At 37.5% G+C, this 23767-nt stretch overlaps 2 protein-coding genes across 5 annotated transcripts in view; one reads left to right on the top strand and one right to left on the bottom strand.

Annotated features, from left to right (window-relative positions):
* The window catches only part of AIDA (axin interactor, dorsalization associated), a 42887-nt gene extending 28567 nt beyond the window's left edge, over positions 1–14320 (top strand). Inside the window, exons 7-10 of the mRNA XM_033197641.1 lie at positions 6132–6254; positions 8902–9024; positions 12076–12193; positions 12338–14320. Of these exons, the coding sequence (XP_033053532.1) occupies positions 6132–6254; positions 8902–9024; positions 12076–12193; positions 12338–12434 (461 nt within the window). The 3' untranslated portion in view covers positions 12435–14320. The remainder of the gene's footprint in view (positions 1–6131; positions 6255–8901; positions 9025–12075; positions 12194–12337) is intronic.
* An 85-nt stretch (positions 14321–14405) lies between these two features.
* MIA3 (MIA SH3 domain ER export factor 3) overlaps positions 14406–23767 on the bottom strand; it is a 55835-nt gene continuing 46473 nt past the window's right edge. Inside the window, exons 20-29 of one of the 4 annotated variants that reach the window (XM_033197634.1) lie at positions 23363–23423; positions 23219–23254; positions 23076–23143; positions 22872–22972; positions 22241–22378; positions 20432–20500; positions 20217–20296; positions 20021–20092; positions 18406–18556; positions 14406–16995 (exon numbers count right to left, since the gene is read on the bottom strand). In XM_033197634.1, the coding sequence (XP_033053525.1) occupies positions 16685–16995; positions 18406–18556; positions 20021–20092; positions 20217–20296; positions 20432–20500; positions 22241–22378; positions 22872–22972; positions 23076–23143; positions 23219–23254; positions 23363–23423 (1087 nt within the window). In that variant the 3' untranslated portion in view covers positions 14406–16684. The remainder of the gene's footprint in view (positions 16996–18405; positions 18557–20020; positions 20093–20216; positions 20297–20431; positions 20501–22240; positions 22379–22871; positions 22973–23075; positions 23144–23218; positions 23255–23362; positions 23424–23767) is intronic. The other 3 variants (XM_033197636.1, XM_033197637.1, XM_033197635.1) reach the window with 3 other exon arrangements.

The following is a 23767-nucleotide window of genomic DNA, read 5'->3' as shown; positions in this document are numbered from 1 at the left end:
TAGCTAAAATAAATGGTATATGTATTTTAATATTTTACCACAAGTTCTACCTCTAAATGTAACTCAGCAATTCAAACAAATAAATGGTATCACCATGATCTGTTATCTATGTGCAATGCAAATTGCAAAGATTTTCTATTGCAAGATTTTCAAGACACATTTCATGTGTTATCTGCCATCTACCAAATATTGTAACCAGTTTGAGCAGTATCTTTATCTTAAATTGTGTTAAAAATTATCTCAAAATAATGCAAAGCATTATCAAGTATATCTTTTTTTATTATATTTTGGCAGCACAAAGAAATACATACTCAAAACAAATTTGGATGACAGAGAAAATCAGATGTGTACCAGATATGCAAATTTAATTACAAGTGTGATAAAAGTAGTGAAAACTAGCAATGCGTATATTATCAAAACATATATATATTATCATATGTATGTATTATGATATGATAATGTTGAGTTTGCATTTTAGACACCTCAATGAACTCTGTCCTGAAAGTGTAGATTAAAAAATCATGTACTCCTTGTTCATGACATTTAATTTTCAAAGCACCAAGACAACATAAGGACTGACCTTTCATTGAAGTACCAGTGCCTGTGACAAGCATCTATAAAATATTATATAAAAATCAAACAAACTTAATAAGCAAATTCAAATTACAATGTTTTCAGAAGATACAATCCTTAGTGATTTTCTGAGAAGGCTTTGCCTCTTTAACGTTCTGGTCTACGTGATGATATACTACTATTTTAGAACAAAGACTATCATGCCATTTGCCCTTTTGGACCAAAAGAAAAATTTTCCTTTTGCTGTGGTATATGATGTAAACAATAGCAATTTTTTTTAAAAGCAGAAATAATGAGACAAAAAAGGAAATGGCAACCTTCCTCTTCTCTTTGTGAGGACATGGTCTTAAAGGATTTCCCTGACTTCAAGTTCCTTCCATGTAACCCCAGACTCCTCATCCATTCATAGTCTGGTTCTCCATAATCTCCATTGTCCAGAGTGCCTTTGGCCACACACAGAACTAGTAAATGTGAGAAGATCCTGCTCCTTGCAGGGTAGGATCCATTACAGTCATGCACCACCACACTGGCTAATTTTTGTATTTTTAGTAGAGACAGAGTTTCACCATGTTGGCCAGGCTGATCTCAAGCTCCTGACCTCAGGTAATCCACCCACCTTGGCCTCCCAAAGTGCTGGGATCCATTTTTATCAGCTTCCTCTTGGAACAGAGAAGTTGTAAGTGAGGAGCCTCAAATGTTCCTCCACTTTTCTCTGTACCAGCTGTAGGAGGGAGAGTGGTACTGATTGCTGGACACCTTGGTGGTCGGGGATTCACATGGCCAGCCCGGACAGAGGACTTGCTTGCACAGTCCCCATCTCCTCCCCATGGTGGCAGTGGCTATAACACCCTCTTCTGAGAGCCTGCCGTATTGCTAGGTTAGGCACTTGTACAGTTTTCAAAACATTCTTTTTTTTTTCCTTTTTTTTGAGACAGATGCTCGCTCTGTCATCCAGGCTGGAGTGCAGTGGTACAATTTCAGCTCACTGCAACCTCTGCCTCCTGGGTTCAAGCAGTTCTCCTGCCTCAACCTCCCAAGTAGCTTCATTACAGTCATGCACCACCACACTGGCTAATTTTTGTATTTTTAGTAGAGACAGAGTTTCACCATGTTGGCCAGGCTGATCTCAAGCTCCTGACCTCAGGTAATCCACCCACCTTGGCCTCCCAAAGTGCTGGGATTACAGGTGTAAGCCACCATGCCCGACCAATTTTTAAAACATTCTTGAGTGAACTGGCCTTTGTTGAACAAATTTAGCCATTTCTGTGATACCTAGAGCCTCTTTTCATTTTATTTGTGAGAATTTTGACAGCAGCACCTCAGTGAAGAAAGCCATGAGTTGACAGTGTCAGGGTTTTCTGTTTGACACCACAGTGTACAGCCCAGGGCAGTTCCTCAGAGGTACACTTGAGGACAGGGCGTGAAATCCAGCTTAGCCTTTGCTTGTTTGGGGCCTTCATAGCAGAAAAAATTTTCTTGAGTTCACCATTGTTTATAGACCTTACAAATGCTATAGCATGTCATTTATTGGTAAAATTTGTAGACTCAGTAGAGAAGCTATTTTTTTATAGTTTATCACAAAACCTCTTCAGGATATGAAAAGTCATCTCTGTGTCCACTTATTGTGCAGTTTGGGAGTAGAGCCTTTTAAATTTCTTATACTATGTCTTGTCCTAAAAACATCTTATAATTTCACATGCAGGCATTATGAGATCCTTGCCCACTGTGTGACTTTTCTTTCTCTGGGCCTTAAGTTCTGCTACTAAGTAATTTTCTTTTTGAGCCTTTTTTAACTGAACATTACTTAAAAAAAATAAAAAAAAAAAACTTTATTTTAAATGGCCATTAGGATATCAAAATAATCAGTATCTTTACTTATCAATGGTTGTGACTTGTAGTTGCGATTTTTCAATTTTGTTGGATCCATCGCTGCATTGATAAAGTGTTTTTCACAGATGATGCAATTTGGAAATTATCCATCCAGGTACAACCTTATTAATAAGTAGGTCTCATCATTAAATGGACTTTTTTGTGTTCCCCAGTGCACTAGTGCAGTGAAAGGATTCAGAAGCTTGAAATTCATTGTTTTTACTTAGAGAGAATTGTCTCTATGCTTAGGCTTAGAACCTTCCTCTCCTAGCTCATACCTCTTCTTTAGAAGTCACATTGAATTGAAAAATTTCCTCCAGTTTTCTTTGCTACAAGTAGAGCGTGTTTGCTCCAGCTGTTGGTGCATAAGGGAAGGTTGGGGCAGATAAAGCTGAAGAGGCTGACATCAGACTGCCGTATGGAGCTCATCATCTACCAGTGGCTTCCCCTGTCTCCTGAAAAAAAAAAAAAATTAAATGGACCAAATCAAGTGAGCATAATCTTAACTGCTTACTGCCATATGAGGCTCTGAAAGACCTATAATAAAATTGCTATAGGGCTGCATAGTCTCTTTCCATCACTGTGAACCTGCATTGCTCAGTACAAAGCCCATTGCAGGAGCTGCAGATGGTATAGTTTTATAAATGTAGTTACTTATTCTCATATTACTCTATACAGTTGAATGCATCCATTTTTGTTTTAGAAATCTGGCTTTTAATACATTGCCTTGATTTTTAATTATTGTATGTTTTTATCTTTGATACACAAATATGTTAACTTTAGCCCTGGAATGGTATGGTATTACCCTAGTATTTTATCTTCTTTCATGCATATTATATAAGGCAGTACATTGATAATATGTTTTCAGGCCACGTGTTTACTAGAGCATAATAACCTCTAAAACTGTAAAATTCATTTATCATTCAACAAAATATTTCTAAAACAAAGATCTCTTTATTACTAGTGCAAACAATACAAACATGAACAGTTACTCATCCCCGTCTTTCAGGATGCTCACCATGTAAGACAGAGCCAAAAAAAGTACATCATCATGGTTAGAGGTGGACACAGTATATTATGAGTGAATGATAAAAGGACTGAAGGAGTTTAGCAAAAGTAATCTAGCCAGAACTGAGACTCAAAGGGAGTGTAGGAGTTGACTAGGCAGGAAGAGAGCACGTTAGAAACCACTGAGAAATACACCTTTCTATATTATCTGTCGTCTTAATTACATAGCTTCAGCTGTTCCTTAGTAAAGATAAAACTGAACCTTCATGATGGAGTGAAATGTTTTATGTTCTACCTTGAATTAGGGAAGAACTGAATAAAGTAGGTATCTTTCCAGCTTGGAATCACTGCCTCCATATTACATTGTTAGAAATATATTTAGTAGTTAGATTAAACCTTATTATATTCTCAGGCAGAAAAAAAAGTTTGTTGGTAAGGAAGAAAGAAATGTCATCCTCGTTATTTCAACTAAAAGATCTAGACAATTACAGGTTATGAAAGTGATTCACCTAAAGGTAGAAGAATTTTTAATGTTTACTTGGGAGAAAATAGTCTATCATAAAAGGAACTTCTCTCTTTTGTCTGTCAGAAAACACCATAATCCAAGTCAAAATGACAAAGGACTAATATCCTTAATATATAAAGAAAATTTTAAGTTGTGACAACACCCCCAAAACTGTAGAAAATTGGTTAAAAGATATGAACAGATAGTACACACACCCCCCCCCCAAGATATACAAATAGCTCTTAAACATATTAGAAGATACTCAACTTCACATATGATAAAAGACATGCACATTAAAACTACTGTTGCTGAGGCAATAGGGAAATGGGCTCATTCATCACTGGTGGGAATAGAAAGTGGTAATAGTCCCTTTAAAGGAGAGTTCAGCAATAGCTCAATAATAACAAAAATATACAAGTTTTCTGAGTTTAGCAATCCTGTTCCTAGGAATTTTCTCTGAAGATACACTTCCAATAACGTGTAAAAAAATTTTTTTTAAATACTTGCATATACACCAGGTTCTCTATTGGGGTGTTTTTGGTAATAGTAATATATTAGAAACAACCTAACTGCCATACGAAGATTGGCTGAATGAATAGCCAATACATGGACTATTACAGACAATAATTAGGAAAAGCTCCATGAACTATTGCGTGATTTTTTTTTCCAGAATATATTGTTAAATCAGCAAGATGCATATATCAAGGTAATTCACATTAGCAGATTAAGAAGAATCTCATGATCTCAAGAGATGCAGAAAAAGTTTTCAGTTACATTCTAATTTCTTTCATGATTTTAAAACTTTCTTAGCAGACCAAGAACAGAACATTTTTAATCTGATAAAAGGTAGCTATAATGACATTTAGTGCCTCAGTCCTATTTAGTGATAAAATAGAAAGCTTTCCTTTTCAGATTAGGAACAAAACAAGGGTGCCTACTATTAACTATTTTCCTCAACAGTGCTTTAGAAGTTCTAGTCAGTGTACTAGTATAAGAAAAAGCAATAAAATATAAAAATTGGAGGGAACTTGTCCCTTTATTTGCAGATGTTATGAATATGTATTTAGAACATGAAAGAGAACCTATGGATAAGTCATTAGTATTAATAAGAGAGTAGGGTTCCTGAGTATAAAATCTGTACATAAAAATCAGTTCTTCCTACCAGCAGAGGTATTATTAAAAAATCGATCCTATCTCTTTAAATAAGCAATAAGTGCTCAGAAAATGAAATATTATAATGTCTATAATAGTATCAGAAAAATATCAAGTATCTTATAATAAACCCAACAAAAGAAGTATAAGACTTTCGTGAAGAAAAGAATAATATTCCATTGAGAAAATTAAAAGTCTTTAAAAAGCTGAGAGGTAACAGTTGATGGATTGGAAGAAGCAATTTCTAAAGATGTGATTCTTTCTAAAATTGATCTAAACTTCACTGCAATTTCAACAGGTGGGGTTTTTGTTTTGTTTTGTTTTTTTGCCTTAATGTTCATAAGGAAAAGAATGGGAAATTAGACTGTAGGATTATTCCATTAAATACACAATTATTAAGTTGTAAATTATTTCCTCTATCAGTAGTAACTAGTGGCAAATGCCTGTAGTCCCTGGTACTCGGGAGGCTGAAGTGGGAGGATCGCTTGAACCTAGAAGGTTGAGGCTGCAGTGAGCTGTGATTGTGCCACTGCACTCCAGCCTGGGTGAAAGAGTGAGACCCTGTGTCAAAAAAAAAGTAATTTAAAAGGATTTGTTGATCAACTCTGGTATTATATTTCTCAAACGTTAGGATAATATAAGAAATATTTTAAAAGTTTTTTCTTCTACCACTTCATACTGAGATGCGAAGTATATTATGTAAATGAGCATATACAAAGTATATGAGTTTATTATTAATTATGTGGTAATTTATAATTGGGCTTCCTGGAGTGACTTGAATTTCTGACAAACTTGAATAATTTCTGCTTTAGTGGTGACTATAAGACATGGAAGTGCAGATTTCTCTTATGTATAATTAAACATTTGAAAAAAATAATGCCAAGTGTTTGGGAGTTTTGGGAACCAAAATAATGCCTGGCTGGTTATTAAGTCAGTTATGAGCAAGGCTGTATCTTCTCTGTGTTTGTTAAAATGCTTATTGTGAAATGATATGAAGCTTTTATTGCTTTTTCCCTGTTGCCAGGTACTTTATTACCAAGGTTGCCATCAGAACCAGGAATGACGTTACTCACTATCAGAATTGAGAAAATTGGTTTGAAAGATGCTGGGCAGTGCATTGATCCCTATATTACAGTTAGTGTAAAGGGTAAGTAACTCTGTTTACTTTTTTTCCCTCAGGTGAATTTTATAATGTTGCTTCTTATTTGGGACAGCTTTTTTTTGGTGGTGGGGCAAGGAGTCTTCTGTGACAACTCATTTTAGTTCATTCTATTATATAATGAGGCAAAGTCCCTGGAATAGATCATCACTTCTTCACTGAACACTTTTGAGAGATTTACTTATTTTCTTATTTATAACTTACATTGTTTTGCTTTTAAGTTTTTCTTTGTGTATATCTTTTTATTCTTAAAATCCCACCTGGGGTGCTGGCTACACATCTTTATTAGCAGATACATCATTTAGGATACAGGTTAACAGAATATCCCTCACCTTCCAAAGGTGTGGAGGTTTGTTTGCAAAGCCCAGTGTTCTGTTTCCCTCCTGCGTTAGGCCCTCTCCTTCTTGTCCAAGAGAGAGGTCTACATTGGAGAGTCCTCCAAAGGTGGATGAGAATCAGGCCTTAAGTGAATGATCAGTGAGGACAGGGAGGAGGACAGATCCATAGCATGCCTGCTCTGAATGTAATCCTGTGGAGCATTCAACAAGTGAAGTATTTCTTATCCTTAACTATGTTACTGTGGTTAGGAAGCATGATTATTCTTAGGATTTGGTTTTTTTTTCCTATCCAGTGTGGTAGTTAACCTTTTCAGTCTTTCAGAGGGAAACCACATTGGTTGAATTCTTTTGTTGTTGCCAAACATTGTGTATAGTACTTTCTTTATAAAGTACTTAACAATCTTTTAAAAATAATTTTTGGGCAATTGAGAATGAAGATGTCATACTCCTATCCAGAAACAACTGCACAGCTAATCCAAGTGGTTTACTTTAATCTGTAATTTGAGGCAAGTCAAAGAAACAGATAGGGACTGAAATCAAATGAAGAGAACTTTTGTCAGTCATAGAAATAAATTCAGATTCAAAAGTTCATTAGTACCAATTAAAATAAAAAGGAATTCGACCACAGAGAGGGATTATTTGGAGACCATGATCCACAGCACTAATGCTGTGAAACTTTAACTTCTGATGTTATCAGTTATCAAATATATGGCCTACTGGAAAGTATATATACTCGACATTATAGTTTGATTGGTCATTTACAGAACTGTGTAACTCATTCAGGAATGTACACTGTAAAACACAAAGATATTTAATGATATTGTAGTAGCTGTTAAGTTACCTTTGCATACATGTTGAACTAAAACATGTTTTTGTAAATATCTTTAAGAACTGAAACAATCAATGAACTATATTGTTTTAATTTCTCTAAGACAAATCTGTTGCGTAATACGTAAACACTTGAGTAGTCATTAAATGAGTCCATGTTGAATTTGATTAAACTGGAAGATTCCTGGATCCAGGAAATTAAAACCATACACAATAATTTAGTGTTCCGTCTAGTTGGTATAAAACAGGTTGTTATAACAAATGTAATGAGAATTTAGATAATATTTGTAAAAATTATTGATGGAAGGGTTTCATTGGCAATTTTCATGTCCATTTTTGGTCCTTAGATTTGAATACAGCAGGGGGATTCTGATAATGTTAGATTTAAAGGCCTTTTCAAACCATACACTTGATCAAGTTTGGAAATTAGGGGTAAGGTCCCATTGAGGCATGTTATTTACATTCTAAGTTTTTATTGCTGACAAAAATATAGTGGCCTATTTCCTAAGGAAAACAAAAAGTTCTTTTCACGTCTTCGCTATAAAGATGAAATTTTGTGTTCTACAAGCTTTCTTTTGTACCTGATTGAGACAGGTTTCCTCCTTCCCACCACGAAATCTCCCATCCCCTCACTCAGCCCCCTCCACATGCCTCTGTGATCACCTGCAACTCTTCAGATACCTGCTCACACCAAATGGGAATTTCTGTTAGCCCAAGAATTTCCTCTCACCTTTCTGCAAGCATCCTTACGAAATATGGATTTCCCCTGTAATTGGCAGGGTTTTTTTTTGTTTATTTGTTTTTTTGTTTTTTTGACACGGAGTTTCACTCTTATTGCCCAGGCTGGAGTGCAGTGGCGCAATCTTGGCTCACTGCAACCTCTGCCTCCCGGATTCAAAAGATTCTCCTACCTCAGCCTCCCAAGTAGTTGAGATTACAGGTGCGCACCACCACGCTAATTTTTTGTATTTTTAGTATAGACGGGGTTTCACCATGTTGGTCAGGCTAGTCTTGAACTCCTGACCTCAAGTGATCCACCCACCTCGGCCTCCCAAAGTTCTGGGATTACAGGCGTGAGCCACCACGCCCTACCTAGTTTGCAGTTTTTTGTTTTTAGCATTTGGTTTTGTTTTTGAGATGTCACCCAGGCTGGAGTGCAGTGGTGCGATCTTGGCTCACTGCAAGCTCCACCTCCTGGGTTCATGCCATTCTCTTGCCTCAGCCTCCCGAGTAGCTGGGACTACAGGCGCCTCCTATCATGCCCGACTAATTTTTTTTGTATTTTTAGTAGAGACAGGGTTTCACCGTGTTAGCCAGGTGAAACTGTATTAGCCAGATCTCGATCTCCTGACCTCATGATCCGCCTGCCTTGGCCTCCCAAAGTGCTAGGATTGCCACCGTGCCTGGCCTGCAGTTTTTAAGTCTGTATATTTGAATGTTCCTAAAAGAGAAACTTCTTTTCTCTTTAGATCTGAATGGCATAGACTTAACTCCTGTGCAAGATACCCCTGTGGCTTCAAGAAAAGAAGATACATATGTTCATTTTAACGTGGACATTGAGCTCCAGAAGCATGTTGAAAAATTAACCAAAGGTTTGTAATCCTAAGTAATAATTGGCTTCTTATGGACAGAATTCTCATCTTATTTGTGTTTGTACATGTGAGGGACCTAGCATAGTTAGTATCTGGCAGAAGTAAATGTAACATAGTGTTTATTGATTTGAATAAATATACGTATTTTTAAAATTTAGAAATTAGGAATTTTGTTATCTACTTGTCTGATAACACTGTTATATAGTAAAACAATCTTTGATAATACAATTTTATTGTCTTTACCAACAAAACAAAGTTTTTCACACACTGAAGGGCTGGGAGAAGCAGGAGCACCCTAAGGCTCCCTGATGATTTTTTAATCTTAAAATTAAGAACCAGGGTTTTCTTCCAGGATTTCTAGTTTGGTAGAACGATAACTTGCAGTTAATTGTTAGGAAATAGGAAAGGACAAAAGCAAATTTTTGAAACAGTGAGATTACATTTCCAAGTACAGTTCCTTAGTATTAAATACTTACCCATGCTTTTTGCCCAGTGAAAATTTTGGTGTTCTCCAAAAAGGTGACTTCAGAATCCCTTTATCACCTGAGGGTGCAATTGCAGTTTCTGAAATGTTCAAGCTCTATAGGATATTCAAGTGCCTTTTGAAGTGAGTGCCTCAGCATCTGAAATATTCGATATTTCACTTCCCAAGTCTGGTGCTGCTGCCTCCTCTGTTCCTCTACTAAAAGACCTTTCAGTGCTTCTGTTAGAACAGTGGTTCTCAGAGGATGATTCCTGGAACAGCAGCAGCACCTGGAACCTTGTTAGGTGGCAACCCCAGACATCCTGAATCTGAAACTATGGGGACGGGCCTAGCAGTCTGTTTCAGGAAGCCCCCTAGGTGATTCTGACATACACCAAAGCTCCAGAGTCGCTGTGTTAGAAGACTATGTATGTAGGAGGTGCTTAATAAATAATGTTGAAGAAATTTCAGTTACAAAGTACGTCTTCTGAACAAAACTGTTGATTTGCTTCATTTCTTTAACTCCGCTGCCTTAAGAAATGTTTGTGATGTGGAGGGGAGAAGGTGGAGTGTTTCATGGGTTAACTCTTCTATTTTATTACACTGTGTTCTTTCTTAATGACTCGACTCACCACATAATAAAAGTAGAACTAGATTCAAAATTTGACTCTATTCGTTTTCGCCAGCTTCAAACTTACTGTTTACCGTTACTGTAGTTTTAACTGATACTAGTGTTAATGACCATACTTTCATGTTTACAAACATTTTAACTTAATCTTCCCAGGATATTCTTGTTTTATGTTTTGTTCTTTCTTATAAAAAGCATGATGAGGGATGCAGGAAATATATTATTTACAGGTGATGCAGATTAATAATTTAACTTCCTCAAAATGATGGTAACATATTTGAACTTGAGCATTGTTTTGAAACGTGACTTTATCATTCACATTTATTCAAACCTCAAGACACGATCATGAGGAGGAGATGGGTTTCCTAGCTGAAAAGACTCTGCTATCTTAAAAATCTTTGAGGTTTTTTAATGACAAAATGCCTCTGAGTGTTGTGGGAGGGAGAAGAGAAGCCACCGTTTGTGGAAATGGCAAGGTCACACACCTAGGGAAGAGATGTTACCAGTAACCTAACTATTGTAATCCTTTCGAGCGTGTTGGGAGTAGACGGCTCAATATGCCCATCTCTCTCTCGCCCACATCCCGTTGTCTCCTGAGCAATTGGTTTTTCTTTCCTCCCTTGCCATGTGACGTGGTCCATTTGGACCCAAGTGCCAATGCTGTACACACATTTCTGAACACTGCTAAACTTCTAGTGACTTGTGGGTTTTGTCATCAGTGACAGTATTAAATGTATGTTGTCTTTGAAAGCCAAGCTCCTGGACTGCTCTGGTTAAGGCAGTATTTAGAAGTAGCTAGTGAAGAGTGAGACACTGACTTACTTCCTGCACTTTCCATGCCTTCTTTAGAAATTCATTTTTCTTGGCCACATTGATGAGGCAACTTATTTCTCCATTTTTAGCTTTTTTCTGCAGGATTGGGGGAAGAGTTTATCTGTTGGACTTTGGGGACATAGGACTGTCTAAATTGCTTATTTTTTTCTTTTTTTGAAACAGAGTCTTGCTTTGTCACACAGGCTGGGGCACAGTGGCATGATCATGGCTCACTGCAGCCTCAGTCTCCCTGGGCTCAGGCAGTCCTCCCTTCTCAGCCTCCCGAGTAGCTGGGACTACAGGCACCTGCCACCAAGCCCGGCTATTTTTAAAATTTTTTTGTAGAGGTGGGGTCTTACCATGTTGCCCAGGCTGGTCTCAAACTCCTGGGCTCAAGTGATCTGCCCACCTCTGCCTCCCAAAATGCTGGGATTACAGACATGAGCCACTGCACCTGGCCAGAACTGTCTAAATTTCTCATTATCACTTGCTCATTGGAGGAGAGTGGCAGAATAAATAGATTTGCTCTTTGAACCTTTTGTCTTCTACAGCACTGCCTTGACACAAACATGCAGTTCCAGAAAAAACATCACAACAGTGCTTTGAATACTGCAAAAGGTATTAAGGAAAGAGATAACATTTTACAGCTCAGCCAGCATGTGATTTATGTTGTTTGAATTCCAAAATACCCCCAAGATTGAATTTTTGAATTTTTGTTTCAGGGTAAGGGAAATAATTCAAGCTTAAATTTTTTTAGGAACTCTTTTAAATGCATTTTCTACCTAATGAGTTTCTATGTGTATTGAAGTATCTTCTTTGTTCTTCTGTGGCATTTCGTAGTTTATAGCAGCTTATGATTCTACCTGTGTACATAACTGTTATACGTTCTTGAAGCAGTCTAGCTCAAGAAGTTTTGCTATAGTTTGTAGAATTGGATGATAAGGAGAAATGTCACTCTCCTCAGATACAGACGAGTTTGGGGTGACAACCACAGTAAGTTTCTGTCAAATCATTGGGACTGGCACAAGTTGTTTTGTCAAATTATGCCAGCTGTAGCTGTTCATATGCTTCTGGTGATCAAAGAAAATGAATTGACACACAAGAAATGTGGTATCTGTGGTTTATGTGGCTTGTTTTAATTCCTTAGGTGCAGCTATCTTCTTTGAATTCAAACACTACAAGCCTAAAAAAAGGTTTACCAGCACCAAGTGTTTTGCTTTCATGGAGATGGATGAAATTAAACCCGGGCCAATTGTAATAGAACTGTAAGTGGTGTGCATATAGAGTTAGTACTAATTTGATGGTGACTAGTATCTATTTCTTCTTAATCCCCCATATCCAGTATTTAACCTTGGAAGAGTTCAGTTATCAAAGTATTTTAAACAATCATCCTTCTGTTGTGATTACAGATACAAGAAACCCACTGACTTTAAAAGAAAGAAATTACAATTATTGACCAAGAAACCACTTTATCTTCATCTACATCAAACTTTGCACAAGGAATGATCCTCACATGATGAACCTGGAACTTCTGTGAATTTTACCACTCAGTAGAAACCATCATAGCTCTGTGTAGCGTATTCACCCTTCAACAGGCAGGAAGCAAGCCGTACCCAGACCAGTAGGCCAGAGGGAGTCCAGTGCAAAGCTGTACCACAGAATTCAAAGTCCAGCACATCACTGACATATAGGACTCCTTTGGATACAGGTTTATTGTAGATTTTGAAACGTGTTTTTACTTTTCTATTAATTGTGCAATTAATAGTCTATTTTCTAATTTACCACTACTCCTACCCTGCTTCCTGGAACAATACTGTTGTGGGTAGGATGTGCTCATCTTCAGACTTAATACAGCAATAAGAATGTGCTAGAGTTTACACATCTGTTCACTTTTGCTCCAGTATGCTCTTTTGACTTAACTTCAAGCTTTGGGTTGATGTGGGTAGGGTAGTGTCAAACTGCTTTAAGAGGAATTGGACCAGTTCTGCGGCCTAAGAGGGTCTGTCTGGATGTTTATAGGCAGCTCCTCTGAAGTGGCCTAAATTCACCCTGATCTGATAGTTTTCCTGCTTAGAAAGTGTGCCTTGGCCAGATCAGTATCCCATATGGGAGTGTTCCCTAGGTTGTAGCTGTGATTGTTTCCAGATGACCAGATTGTTTTTCTGAAAGTGAGCATATTTTTAGTCATGTTGATTAGCTGTTCTTCTACATCACATTGTTACTCTTTCTGATGATGATTCTAGGGTTAACATTGGAACCATCTCAAAGTAATTACAAATTTTTAGATGGGTTTACAATGTCTTCTAAACATGTAATCTAAAAATAATTGAGTCAGATGCTAACGAGATACTGCAGGCATAACTGCTGTTTTTCTGACAACTGATTGTGAAACCTTAAAACCCGCATACCTCTTCTTATAGTGAGGAGTATGCAAAATCTGGAAAGATATTCTATTTTTTTATATAGGTAGATAGGATCGCCATTTATTTCCTATTTAGATATACTGACATTCATCCATATGAAAATATGCAGGTCATTAGCTTACTATAATTTGACTATTTACTTTTGACTTAATGGGGCATAAATAAAACTTTCATAGTACACATGAGGTGGATATTTGATACACAGAACATTTGTGGTGGGCTTTCTGTGGGTTAGATGTAAAGCCCACATATTTTAATATTCACTATTTTAAATGAGCAATGCATGAGGGGAATGCAATGTCAGTACCTGGCCTATTTTTAAACTAGTGTAATCACCCTAGTCATACCATTCAGTATGTTTGCTTTTTAAAATAAGTAACCACAATTAAGTTGTTTTAGCCCTTGCACTTCAAGAGATCTAGTCTTTACTTTCAGTTGTCTGTTAGGTCCATTCTGTTTACTAGACGGATGTTAATAAAAACTATGTGAGCCTGAACGAATTCTCGGCCAAATTTAGTCTTGTCTCTCATCTTGATTGGATTAATTCCAAATTCTAAAATGAGTCAGTCCACAATAGCTCTAGGGGATGAAGAATTTGCCTTACTTTGTTGTTCACTCAGTTCCTAAGACTGTGAGTTGTCAAATCCCTAGACTGTAAGCTCTTCAAGGAGCAAGAAGCGCATTTTCTCCGTGTCATGTAATTTTTCTAAGGTGCTTGGCAGCACTCTGTACCCTGTGGAGTACTCAGTACCTTTTGTTTGATGTTGCTGACAAGACCTAAAAAACAATCCCTTAAAAAAAACCATTAAAATGTAGCAAAACCGATGTATTATTTTTTCTTTTCTCATAAACCATAAGATATGTATATCAAAGTGATAATTTATATGAAGCATCTGCTATCCTTCACATAAGTATGGTTTATATGAACTACAAATACCTTTCATCAACATTAAAGAAGCTTAAATTGAACACTGCGTGATTAGCTTAATTCGGACCTGAATATAATGAGAAAATGAGTGATTGTCTTGCAGTTGACACAGAATATACTACATCCCACAAATTACTTACTTTCCAATGAAAAAAATCAGCCATTGACGATGTCACTACAACTACAGCAGAAATGCCTTCAGGCTGAATATTGCTGCTTCATAAATAAGACAATTTTAGCAACTAAATCCAGACACAATTAGTTGGAGATGACTTCCGAAATAGGTGAAACTTTAGAGATGGAGAAGTGATTTGACTGAGGGATGATACTCCCTATGCCATCTGCATTTTGGCGCCCTGCTTTGGGGTTTGCTGCAGAAATGGTGCAATCAGATGGATGTGAGAGGAAGCAGTTACGGACTGGCTCACAACTTCTCAGAGAAGCTACACTGGAATCTCCACAGCTTGCCAGTTTCTCAATTATGTCAGATACAGAATAATCACCAAAAAAGGCTTTAGAGGTGAAAAATACCCTAATTTTGAATTTTAAAAATAGATTTAATTTACCTTTCCTACTTACCTTCCTAGATGGCATAATCTACACGTAAATGACATTTAAAATTAGAAATTATATTAATTTCAGCATTGTTTTGTGTCCTAAAGAGACTGACAGGTAAATTCAAAAATTGTATTTGTGACTTAATCTTATTTTACATGGCTAAAAGTGGCCTATGCTCTTCTGTGGAGTTTTCTTCTTAATTTCTTCTATTCTTGATATTAAATGGGAGGACATAGAGATTGAATTCTTTTCCTGAAGAATTTATATATTCCTTATGAACTTTGACAGAGTTGCCTTCTTTCAAAGTCCTTATCTTTCTAAACTATCTATCTTCAGTTGTTCAGTATAAACAGAAAATTGTTCCACATTGAAGCTTTTACTCCTTTTTACAAGATATTCTTAATCAATTAAATATCACAACAGTGACAAGACATACACTAGGTTTCAAAAATATTACATCATAGGACTTCAAAGAATGGAAGAATATAACCTAGCAGCAAACAAAAGTATCAGCCTTTTATGATTTTAGTTTTAGTCTGGATCTTAAACTCCTTAAAAGGAGTGCTATTATTACTGTAATTAAAATGTCTGAAGTTAGTTCTTAGAAATGTTGTATTTAAAGAAACATTGTTTTAAAGGCACAGTGTAGTAATGGATAAGACTTTAAGTATGCTGCAATTCCAGATGGTTAGTTACTGATTTTTAAATAAAAGCACCAATGTTTAAATATTAATTTTGGAATAATATCTGTCGCCCCCCCCCCCACCCTTCCTCCCTAAAAAAGAACTGGATTTCAACCCTTGGTTGCTGACCTAGGGCATGTTGTAAGCCTCATAGTCCTAAATCATTCTTTCTCATGGCATTATACTCTTCCAATCTTTTTATTATATTCCTCAAAAATCAGTGGCAAGGAATGGGAAAAACGAGACTGTACATTTTAAAATTTTTAAAGATTTCTGTACTTTTATGGCCATGACACATCATTTTCATTTTTCTGTTGTGTACCCTTTTTCTACAGGAATGGTAAAAGCAATAGAACATCAGGTCAAACAACTCTTGCTACTAATGTAAACTCACTCTCAGAAAACCATTCTAAATAGACAATGAGGATCGTAAAGAAAGCATGTGAATGCTATACAAGTGGGAAATAAACTTCTTTGAAATAAAAAGACATCCCTTGTAGAGTTCACAGGTGACGGGGTAGCAGCCAGAAGTGTGCCACCGGCCACCATCTTCAGTTCTGGGAGCCTGAGTGTACATGTTCCCCAAATCGCACAAGCCTCGTAACAGTCCAATGAATCAACAGACACTTGGGAAATATTAATAACAAATTTTTATGAGCTGTTACTACAAAGAACTTCAGCAAGAGGGGAGATGAAGTTTAGTGATCTTTTAGTAAACATTTTTAGCGTAACAGTCTTTATGACCAGATAGTTTAAAAAAAAAAAAAACGCTTATAAACACCATTGCTCCGTATTCAGCTGGTGTACACTAAAAATAGGATAATGGAAATACATGTTCTTAAAGCATTTCCACAGGAAATGTTCATATTTTTCATGACATTCTAAATCATTTAGCAATTACATATGCTACATTAGCTAAAACACAGGTATTCTTTATTGCACATTTCAAAGTTGTAAGGACGCTCTAGCTTAAAAGGTGTCTTATTTAGGGAAGAAATGACATTTCTGAATTGTTTGGCTCAAAAATGCACACTGCCAAGGCAGCGTAGTTCTAACAACAAACCTTTTAAAATAAACTTTTGGATTTTGAAGCCAATGAAATGTTTTACTGTAATGAATAATGCACAGTACACTTTCTCTCCAACGAAATGTCAGAGGTCATAGTTATGGGCTCTGTTTTAAAGCCTGTGAACAGTCCTGGCTAGTGCTCTGAGAGGCAGGAGGAGGATCATCTCTAGAGCCTGATGGCGGTAAGTCTCTTGCAGCAGGTGGTGGTGGGTAATCCTGGGGACCATGGGTTGGGGGTGGTAATCGGGCACCAGGAATAAAGTACTCTCTTGGGCCAAGTGGACCTAAAGGTCTAAATGGTGTGTGTCCAGGTAAAAATTCCCGAGGGTGGAGAGGCAGGTCCCGTTTTCCTGGTGGAACGCCTGGTGCAAATTCTCTTAAGCCTAGTGGTGGACGCATACCAGGGCCTGGAAAACAAAAATTATTTCTAGTAAATTCCTAGGAACATATCTATATTAAGATAATGCCAGGTATGTTAATATGGTCTGTCATCCTTTCTTTTTTTTTTTGGAGGCAGAGTCTTGCCTGTCACCTGGACTGGAGTGTAGTGGAGTGATCATGGCTCACTGCAGCCTCAATCTCCTGGACTCAATCGATCCTCCCACTTCAGACTCCCGAGTAGCTGGGACTACAGATGGATGCCACCACTCCCAGCTAATTTTTGTATTTTTTGTAGAGATGGCGGTTTCACCATGTTGCCCATGCTGGTCTCAAACTCCTAGACTCAAGGGATCCACTTGCCTCAGCCTCATCTAATGAATGGTGGGATTCATAAAGTGCTGGGATTACAAGCGTGAGCCACTGTGCCTGGCCTAACATCTTTATCTTAAAAAGAGATAGATTTGCACTCCACCATACCAAGACAGACTAAATATGGCTTCATTGCAATAAAAATTTTGATAAATTCCATTAACTACTGTGTATCAGTTACAAATTTATGCAGTACACTTTGGGAGGCCGAGGCGGGCATATTACGAGGTCAGGAGATCGAGACCATCCTGGCTAACCTGGTGAAACCCCGTCTCTACTAAAAATACAAAAAATTAGCTGGGCGTGGTGGCGGGTGCCTGTAGTCGCAGCTACTCAGGAGGCTGAGGCAGGAGAATGGCGTGAACCTGGGAGCTTGCAGTGAGCCGAGATCGTGCCACTGCACTCTAGCCCGGGCAACAAGCGAGACTCCATCTCAAAAAAAAAAAAAAAAAAAAAATTATGCAGTAGCTCAAGATGGAGCTAATAATGCCATAGAAATTAAGGTGCTTGCCCTGCTGGAAAAGGCCTTCCAGCTGCATCTAATTAAATTCAGCAGCATTCATTAGATAGGTGTTAAATTCTACCTTCTCTTTCGTATCTCCTTCCTTTGTATTCCCAAGGTGAGGATCGAAGGTTTATATCTTTCCCTAATATCCTGTGACCTACTGCTTATGCTTCCATTATGGGTGATTAGAAGCTTTATGTTGTAGAATGTGTATATTTGTGACCTACAGGACATCTTAATTAGGGGATATATTTTATCTACCTTGCTATCCATTGCAGAGCCTAGTACACAGCCACAGATGTTCAATAAACATGTGCTTAATATTTCTGGCTTTTTATGAATAGCCCCTTTCCTTGTTCTGTTAGAGACAATTATTGCCCATCTAATCACAGGAGATTATGAAGACCCTTTGTGTCCTAAGAAACTTGGGGAAAAGTTAACAATGTACTCAATCAGCTTCATCACTGCATTGCAAAGCCCTGCAATTGCAGTTTTATTAGCAAGGGATAGAGGGAGATGAATGTGCTTTACAAGTCAATCACTACTGTTCAGATCATCTTACCAAAGGGTGGAGGAAGTGGCCGAGGCCCGAAAGGTCCGCAGAGCTGAGGTGGTGGTCCATATCGAATGGGTGGTGGTATAGGGCCTCCCATAGGGGTGCTCATGAGAGGGACTCCTGAGAAAGGAGGGGGCCCTTTTGGAGCCATATTAACCTGCAGAGTAGAAGCAATTGAAGTTTTGAAATACTCTGGTATGACAGACAAAAGCACCAACACCAGTAAAAACTAAAACCCAATGAAGCCGATACCAGGCATTTGTCCGAAGAGCAGAATTAGTGCAAAAAACTCTACCCCCTCATTTGTTACCACTGATAGCTTAGAAAGGTTAAAAGTACACCACAGGAGTGAACACTTGCTGTAATCATATTATTGTTTACATCTGCAAATGGAAGGGAACGCACAGGTTATAAATGGAGGTCATTCCTGACTAATATAGAAGTTATGCCATTCATACGTCTATTTCTAAGGCAGTCACTCCCTCTGCACATCCCTCCCATCAGAGTAATTTCCATATTAAGGATGCAGAGAATGAATGGGAATGAAAAAATCCATTCTCTACCATGTAATAGTGATTATCCAGAGTACCTTCCGTAGGCATTACATATATTAACTCGAATTATCACATCTCTAAATCTCTAATAGGACCATATTGTTCTAAATATGCAGGAACACAGGCACAGAGAGTATTAGATTTGCTGACGGTCACACAGCATGTAAGAGGCTGGCTGGAATTCAATGCCAGGTTTGACTCCAAGGCCACGTTCTTTCCACCTCTGCTTCTCCTGTCTCACAAAGCAGCCTCTACACTCTTTGAAGTCTCCTACTTCAAAGGGGTCTTGGGTCTTATCCAAGCTGCCCTTGGATAAAAACATTTCTCAAGAGATGTGTATTCCTGGAGTCCTCTGCTGGAACTTGGAAGTATTTTCCAAGAGAAACAATGTTATGTACACAAATTACACAGGCACAGCTCTATTTACCTTCATTCACTAGTAATACTGTCTACTATGAGATACTGATTAATCATTTCCTATGGGAAAGTGGGTTGAAACTCTCAATCATTAAATTTATTTTAATTTCAATGTAGAGAATCACGGTGAGGTATGATCAGAGGACTTACCAGCCATAACAGCTACACAAGTTACAAGAGAATACACTTATGTGAACACTGTTTAAGGACACTGCTGGGAACTGGCTCAATGGGTAATTATAGACTTCCACTATTCAGTATTTCACTTCCAGCAAACATTCTTCTGTTATCAATCTGTAATTTCAGATCATTCAAAATAGGGTTTGCCTAGTATACAATTGGAGGTATTCTTAAATAGCACACTTCCAAATGAAGACATAGTAATGAATTACACAATTTACAATGAATTTACTTTGCCTAACAGCATTAAACACTGAAATACACGAGTGGGGACTTTTCACTTTTGTTTAAGTTAATTACAGTTACAGCAGATGCTCTACACAGGTTAAATGTCTAACCAAACAGGAGAGAGGAGAAAAGGCCAATGAATCCATCAGATTTCAGCAACACTCCCAACTCAAGGATAAAAGTAAGATCAATATTGCCGTGCAACTTATAGCCCAGTTCAGTCCATACTTCTAAGTACTTACTGCTACTGGAGGCTCAGCCAAAGATGTAATGCTGGGAACTGAGGGGACTTCAGGCTCTTGCAGAACAGTTTGCTTTTTTAAAAAATAAATGAGATAGTACAGGTAGAACACACAAACAGGAGATGAGGCAAAGACAGAGTTGTAGGAAAAGCTAAATGTCCTGAAATAACTAATTATTCAAAATGGGTGTATTTACCTTGCCTTCATCGATTACCCTGTTAGGCGAAGAACCTCTTGAGCTGCTGTTCATCATGGCAGCTGTACTAGATCCTGGATCTGTTAAAGACCAGAGAACTGATTTAGACTTATTCTGACTTGTGTACTCTGTGAGGAGGATTAAAAAAAAAAAAAAAATTCCTCTCCCCACTTCCTGCATGGTTTTAGACTCTTTGAACACTCTTGCTCCCTTACCAGAAGGACAGGGTTTCCCAGATGCCTCAGCTGACCATCGAGGATGAGGTAGAGGCCCGTCCACTGATCCTTGAGAAAGAAATAACAGAGCCCTTATATGTATTTTTTGGAAGAAGAAATCAATTGTGGACAGGTCAGGGTTCAAGTCTATCTGGAAAACAACATTAAAAATGGGTCTCCCAATCCTTATGAAGGGAAATCACTTACAATTTATGCACGGACTTAAAGAATTAAAATAAAAACTGCCTTGCACTGAAAGAACAATAAATCCTGCACATTAATGGCTCTGGTTCTACACTTCAAGCTACCGACTTCCATGTATTGTATTCTACATGGTGATTTTTGTTCAGTGTATATGTAATCTGACTTCTGTATCTTACCGAGTATTATAGACATATTTAGGATTCAAAATAGACTCAACAGCGTTTCATACTATAGTAATGAGAAGTGCAAACATGTATGCCGCATAAACTATAAAGTTATTAAGGCTACTTTATAATACAGTTGACTCTTGAACAATGCAGGGGGTAAGTGTGCTGATCCCCTGCGCAGTCAAAAATCCACGTGTAACTTTTGACTCCCCAAAACCTACCTACTAATAAATAGCCTATTATTGACCAGAAGCCTTACCAATAACAAACAGTTAACACATATTCTGTATATATATTGTATACTGTATTCTTACTTTAATAAAGCAAGCTAAAGAAAATGTTATTGAAATCGTAAGAGGAAATGTATTTATAGCACTGTATTGTATTTGTACTGTACATGTACATGGTCTGTTTACAAGATGAATCGTCTGACTGAAATGACTGATAACTGCTACTGCACACTCCAATCTATGGTATATATCAAAGCAATTCAACTTTCTCTAGTAGTGTCATGACTCTGCTTCTGGAGAATACTTCCACCATCACTAGTGGCATTTTATATGGGTCCCACGGTGTTATTCAAGGTTTATGGTATTGCACTAAACGTGAAAAATACACAAGAACCATGAGAGATTATGTTTACTGTGATACACAATTAACTGGAAAGATGAACTGCCCACATGGAGATTAACATCACATGGTGTTTTAAGCGGATACTCACAATACTTGAGCTCACTGTAGTAGCAACAGGAGGTGGTTATGAAATTATTACAGTAGTACAGTATGTACTACAGCTAATCTTACGCATTTAGGATTTAAAACTGCATCTTTACATGTGTTTATTTTTTCCCAATTGTGAATGGTATCAGGTACATCTGTGCTTGTGCAAGTTTTGATAAATTTTAACTTTTAAAAATAGATCTTTGTATATTTTACAATAGTATACAATAGACTAGTATTTACATATATTTTATGCATTCACAACATACATAAATTTTTCTTACTTTTTTTGTATCTCTAGGCTATGTGGTTCATCTGCAAGTTCTTTCAAATTATTGCAAAGCTCCAAAAAATTTCCCAAGATATTTTTTGAAAAAAACCTGCATAGAAGTGGACCTGCACAGATCAAACTTGTGTTGTTCAAGTGTCAGCTGTATTTGGTAGAGGAATCCCACAGAACTTTAATTGAAAGATAAAAGCTTATACTTCAGAGTAAAAAACTAAGAAACAAAACAATAAAGGAAAGTAATAAATGCCTTCTGTTCTAAAGCAAAATCTTTCAGTTGAATACTTGCAGTTGAATCCACCAAGACAAATTAAGAAATTTTCTTTTCTATACTAGACAGACCTGAATTCTAAAATGTTTGCATTAGAATTCTCAAATAAAAGGGAAAAAACCACCCAAAAGAGTATTGCAAGGAAACACGTGAATGCTCACCAAATTCACTTCTAGGCATATCTCTTCGACTGAGAGTAGCAGAGAGAGGTCTCACGGGTGGCTCCACTGTCAATGGAGGGGAGCATTCTCCACCACTCACAGGGGATGGGCCAAAAGAGCCATTCTGGCTCAGAGGACCTAAAGATGACAGTGTCTTGTTAACATTTTAAGACAGACTTTTTTTCTTTTTTTTTTTTTTTTTTTTTTTTTTTTGAGACGGAGTCTCGCTCTGTCGCCAGGGCTGGAGTGCAGTGGCCGGATCTCAGCTCACTGCAAGCTCCGCCTCCCGGGTGCACGCCATTCTCCTGCCTCAGCTCCCGAGTAGCTGGACTACAGGCGCCCGCCACCTCGCCCAGCTAGTTTTTTGTATTTTTTTTTTTAGTAGAGACGGGGTTTCACAGTGTTAGCCAGGATGGTCTCGATCTCCTGACCTCGTGATCCGCCCGTCTCGGCCTCCCAAAGTGCTGGATTATAGGCTTGAGCCACCGCGCCCGGCCCAGACTTTTTTTCTTTACTCAGTTCTTGGGATTATTCCTAGGGTACCATACCATTACACACAGAAACAAAAAGTCACGTATATACATTTTACATCAAAAAACAGATTGCTGCCCTTTACAAGGTGCTCCCTTACCTCTCCGTGGAGGGTTTTGTGTATTTGGTCTTCCTGGCATTGGTTTTACAATCACAGGTTCTTCTTGCAGCATTGCCATCTTTTGTGTTAATTCTAATAATCTTGAATATAGAGAAAGAATATTTAAGAAAGACTTAAATAGGAAACAGAAACCAATTCCTTAAGACATCACACACTGAAAATACAGGCATCAAAATCACATACTTGTGTCTCAAGTTGGCAGCTTCCCTTTTCTCTTCAGCTATAGCTCTTTCTGCAGCACGAGCTTTGAGCTATTGAAGAAAAATATCCAAATTCAGCTGTGGGAGACTATGCACAAAATAAGGTAAAGAAAAAACAAATCTTACCCAGTTTTCATGAGCTTTCTTCTCATGGGTAGCGATCTGAAAAAGATAATACATCACAAAATATGCTGACAGATTCATTATAATAGCCTGTAGTAGTTATCAAAGAATTCCGGGCACTATATAGTAGGGCACTAGAATTATTACCTGGTTTTTAAATGACCGCTCTGTCTTCTGTAATTCATCCTCCATTTCTTCAATTCTCCGCCTAAGAATTACACTTGGTTTTATCATTTAAAGCACAACCAAATAAAAACCCAAACCATCTGACTATGTTAACCTTTACCCTAACAACTGTACCCTAATACAGCTTATCCAGAAATATAAAGCATATTTTACATGGTTGGTTATAACAAAAGTACAATATGATAAAAACTAATGATACATAATTTCCTTTAACAGCTGGAGATTCTGAGTTGATAAATTAAAATTTCTTTAACTGTTCCTAAATATGTTCTCAAATAATCCTATTATTAATATCTTCCACTATAAACCTTTTTTCATCCTTTAATTATATTATAAAAAAATTTCCCAAAGTTAGGACTGCTGGGT

Source organism: Trachypithecus francoisi, unplaced genomic scaffold (assembly GCF_009764315.1).
Source record: "Trachypithecus francoisi isolate TF-2019V2 unplaced genomic scaffold, Tfra_2.0 Lachesis_group5, whole genome shotgun sequence".
In the NCBI taxonomy this organism is placed as follows: Eukaryota; Metazoa; Chordata; class Mammalia; order Primates; family Cercopithecidae; genus Trachypithecus; species Trachypithecus francoisi.
The sequence above is the reverse complement of the archived record's forward strand: the minus strand, read 5'-3'. Positions and strand labels throughout refer to the sequence as shown.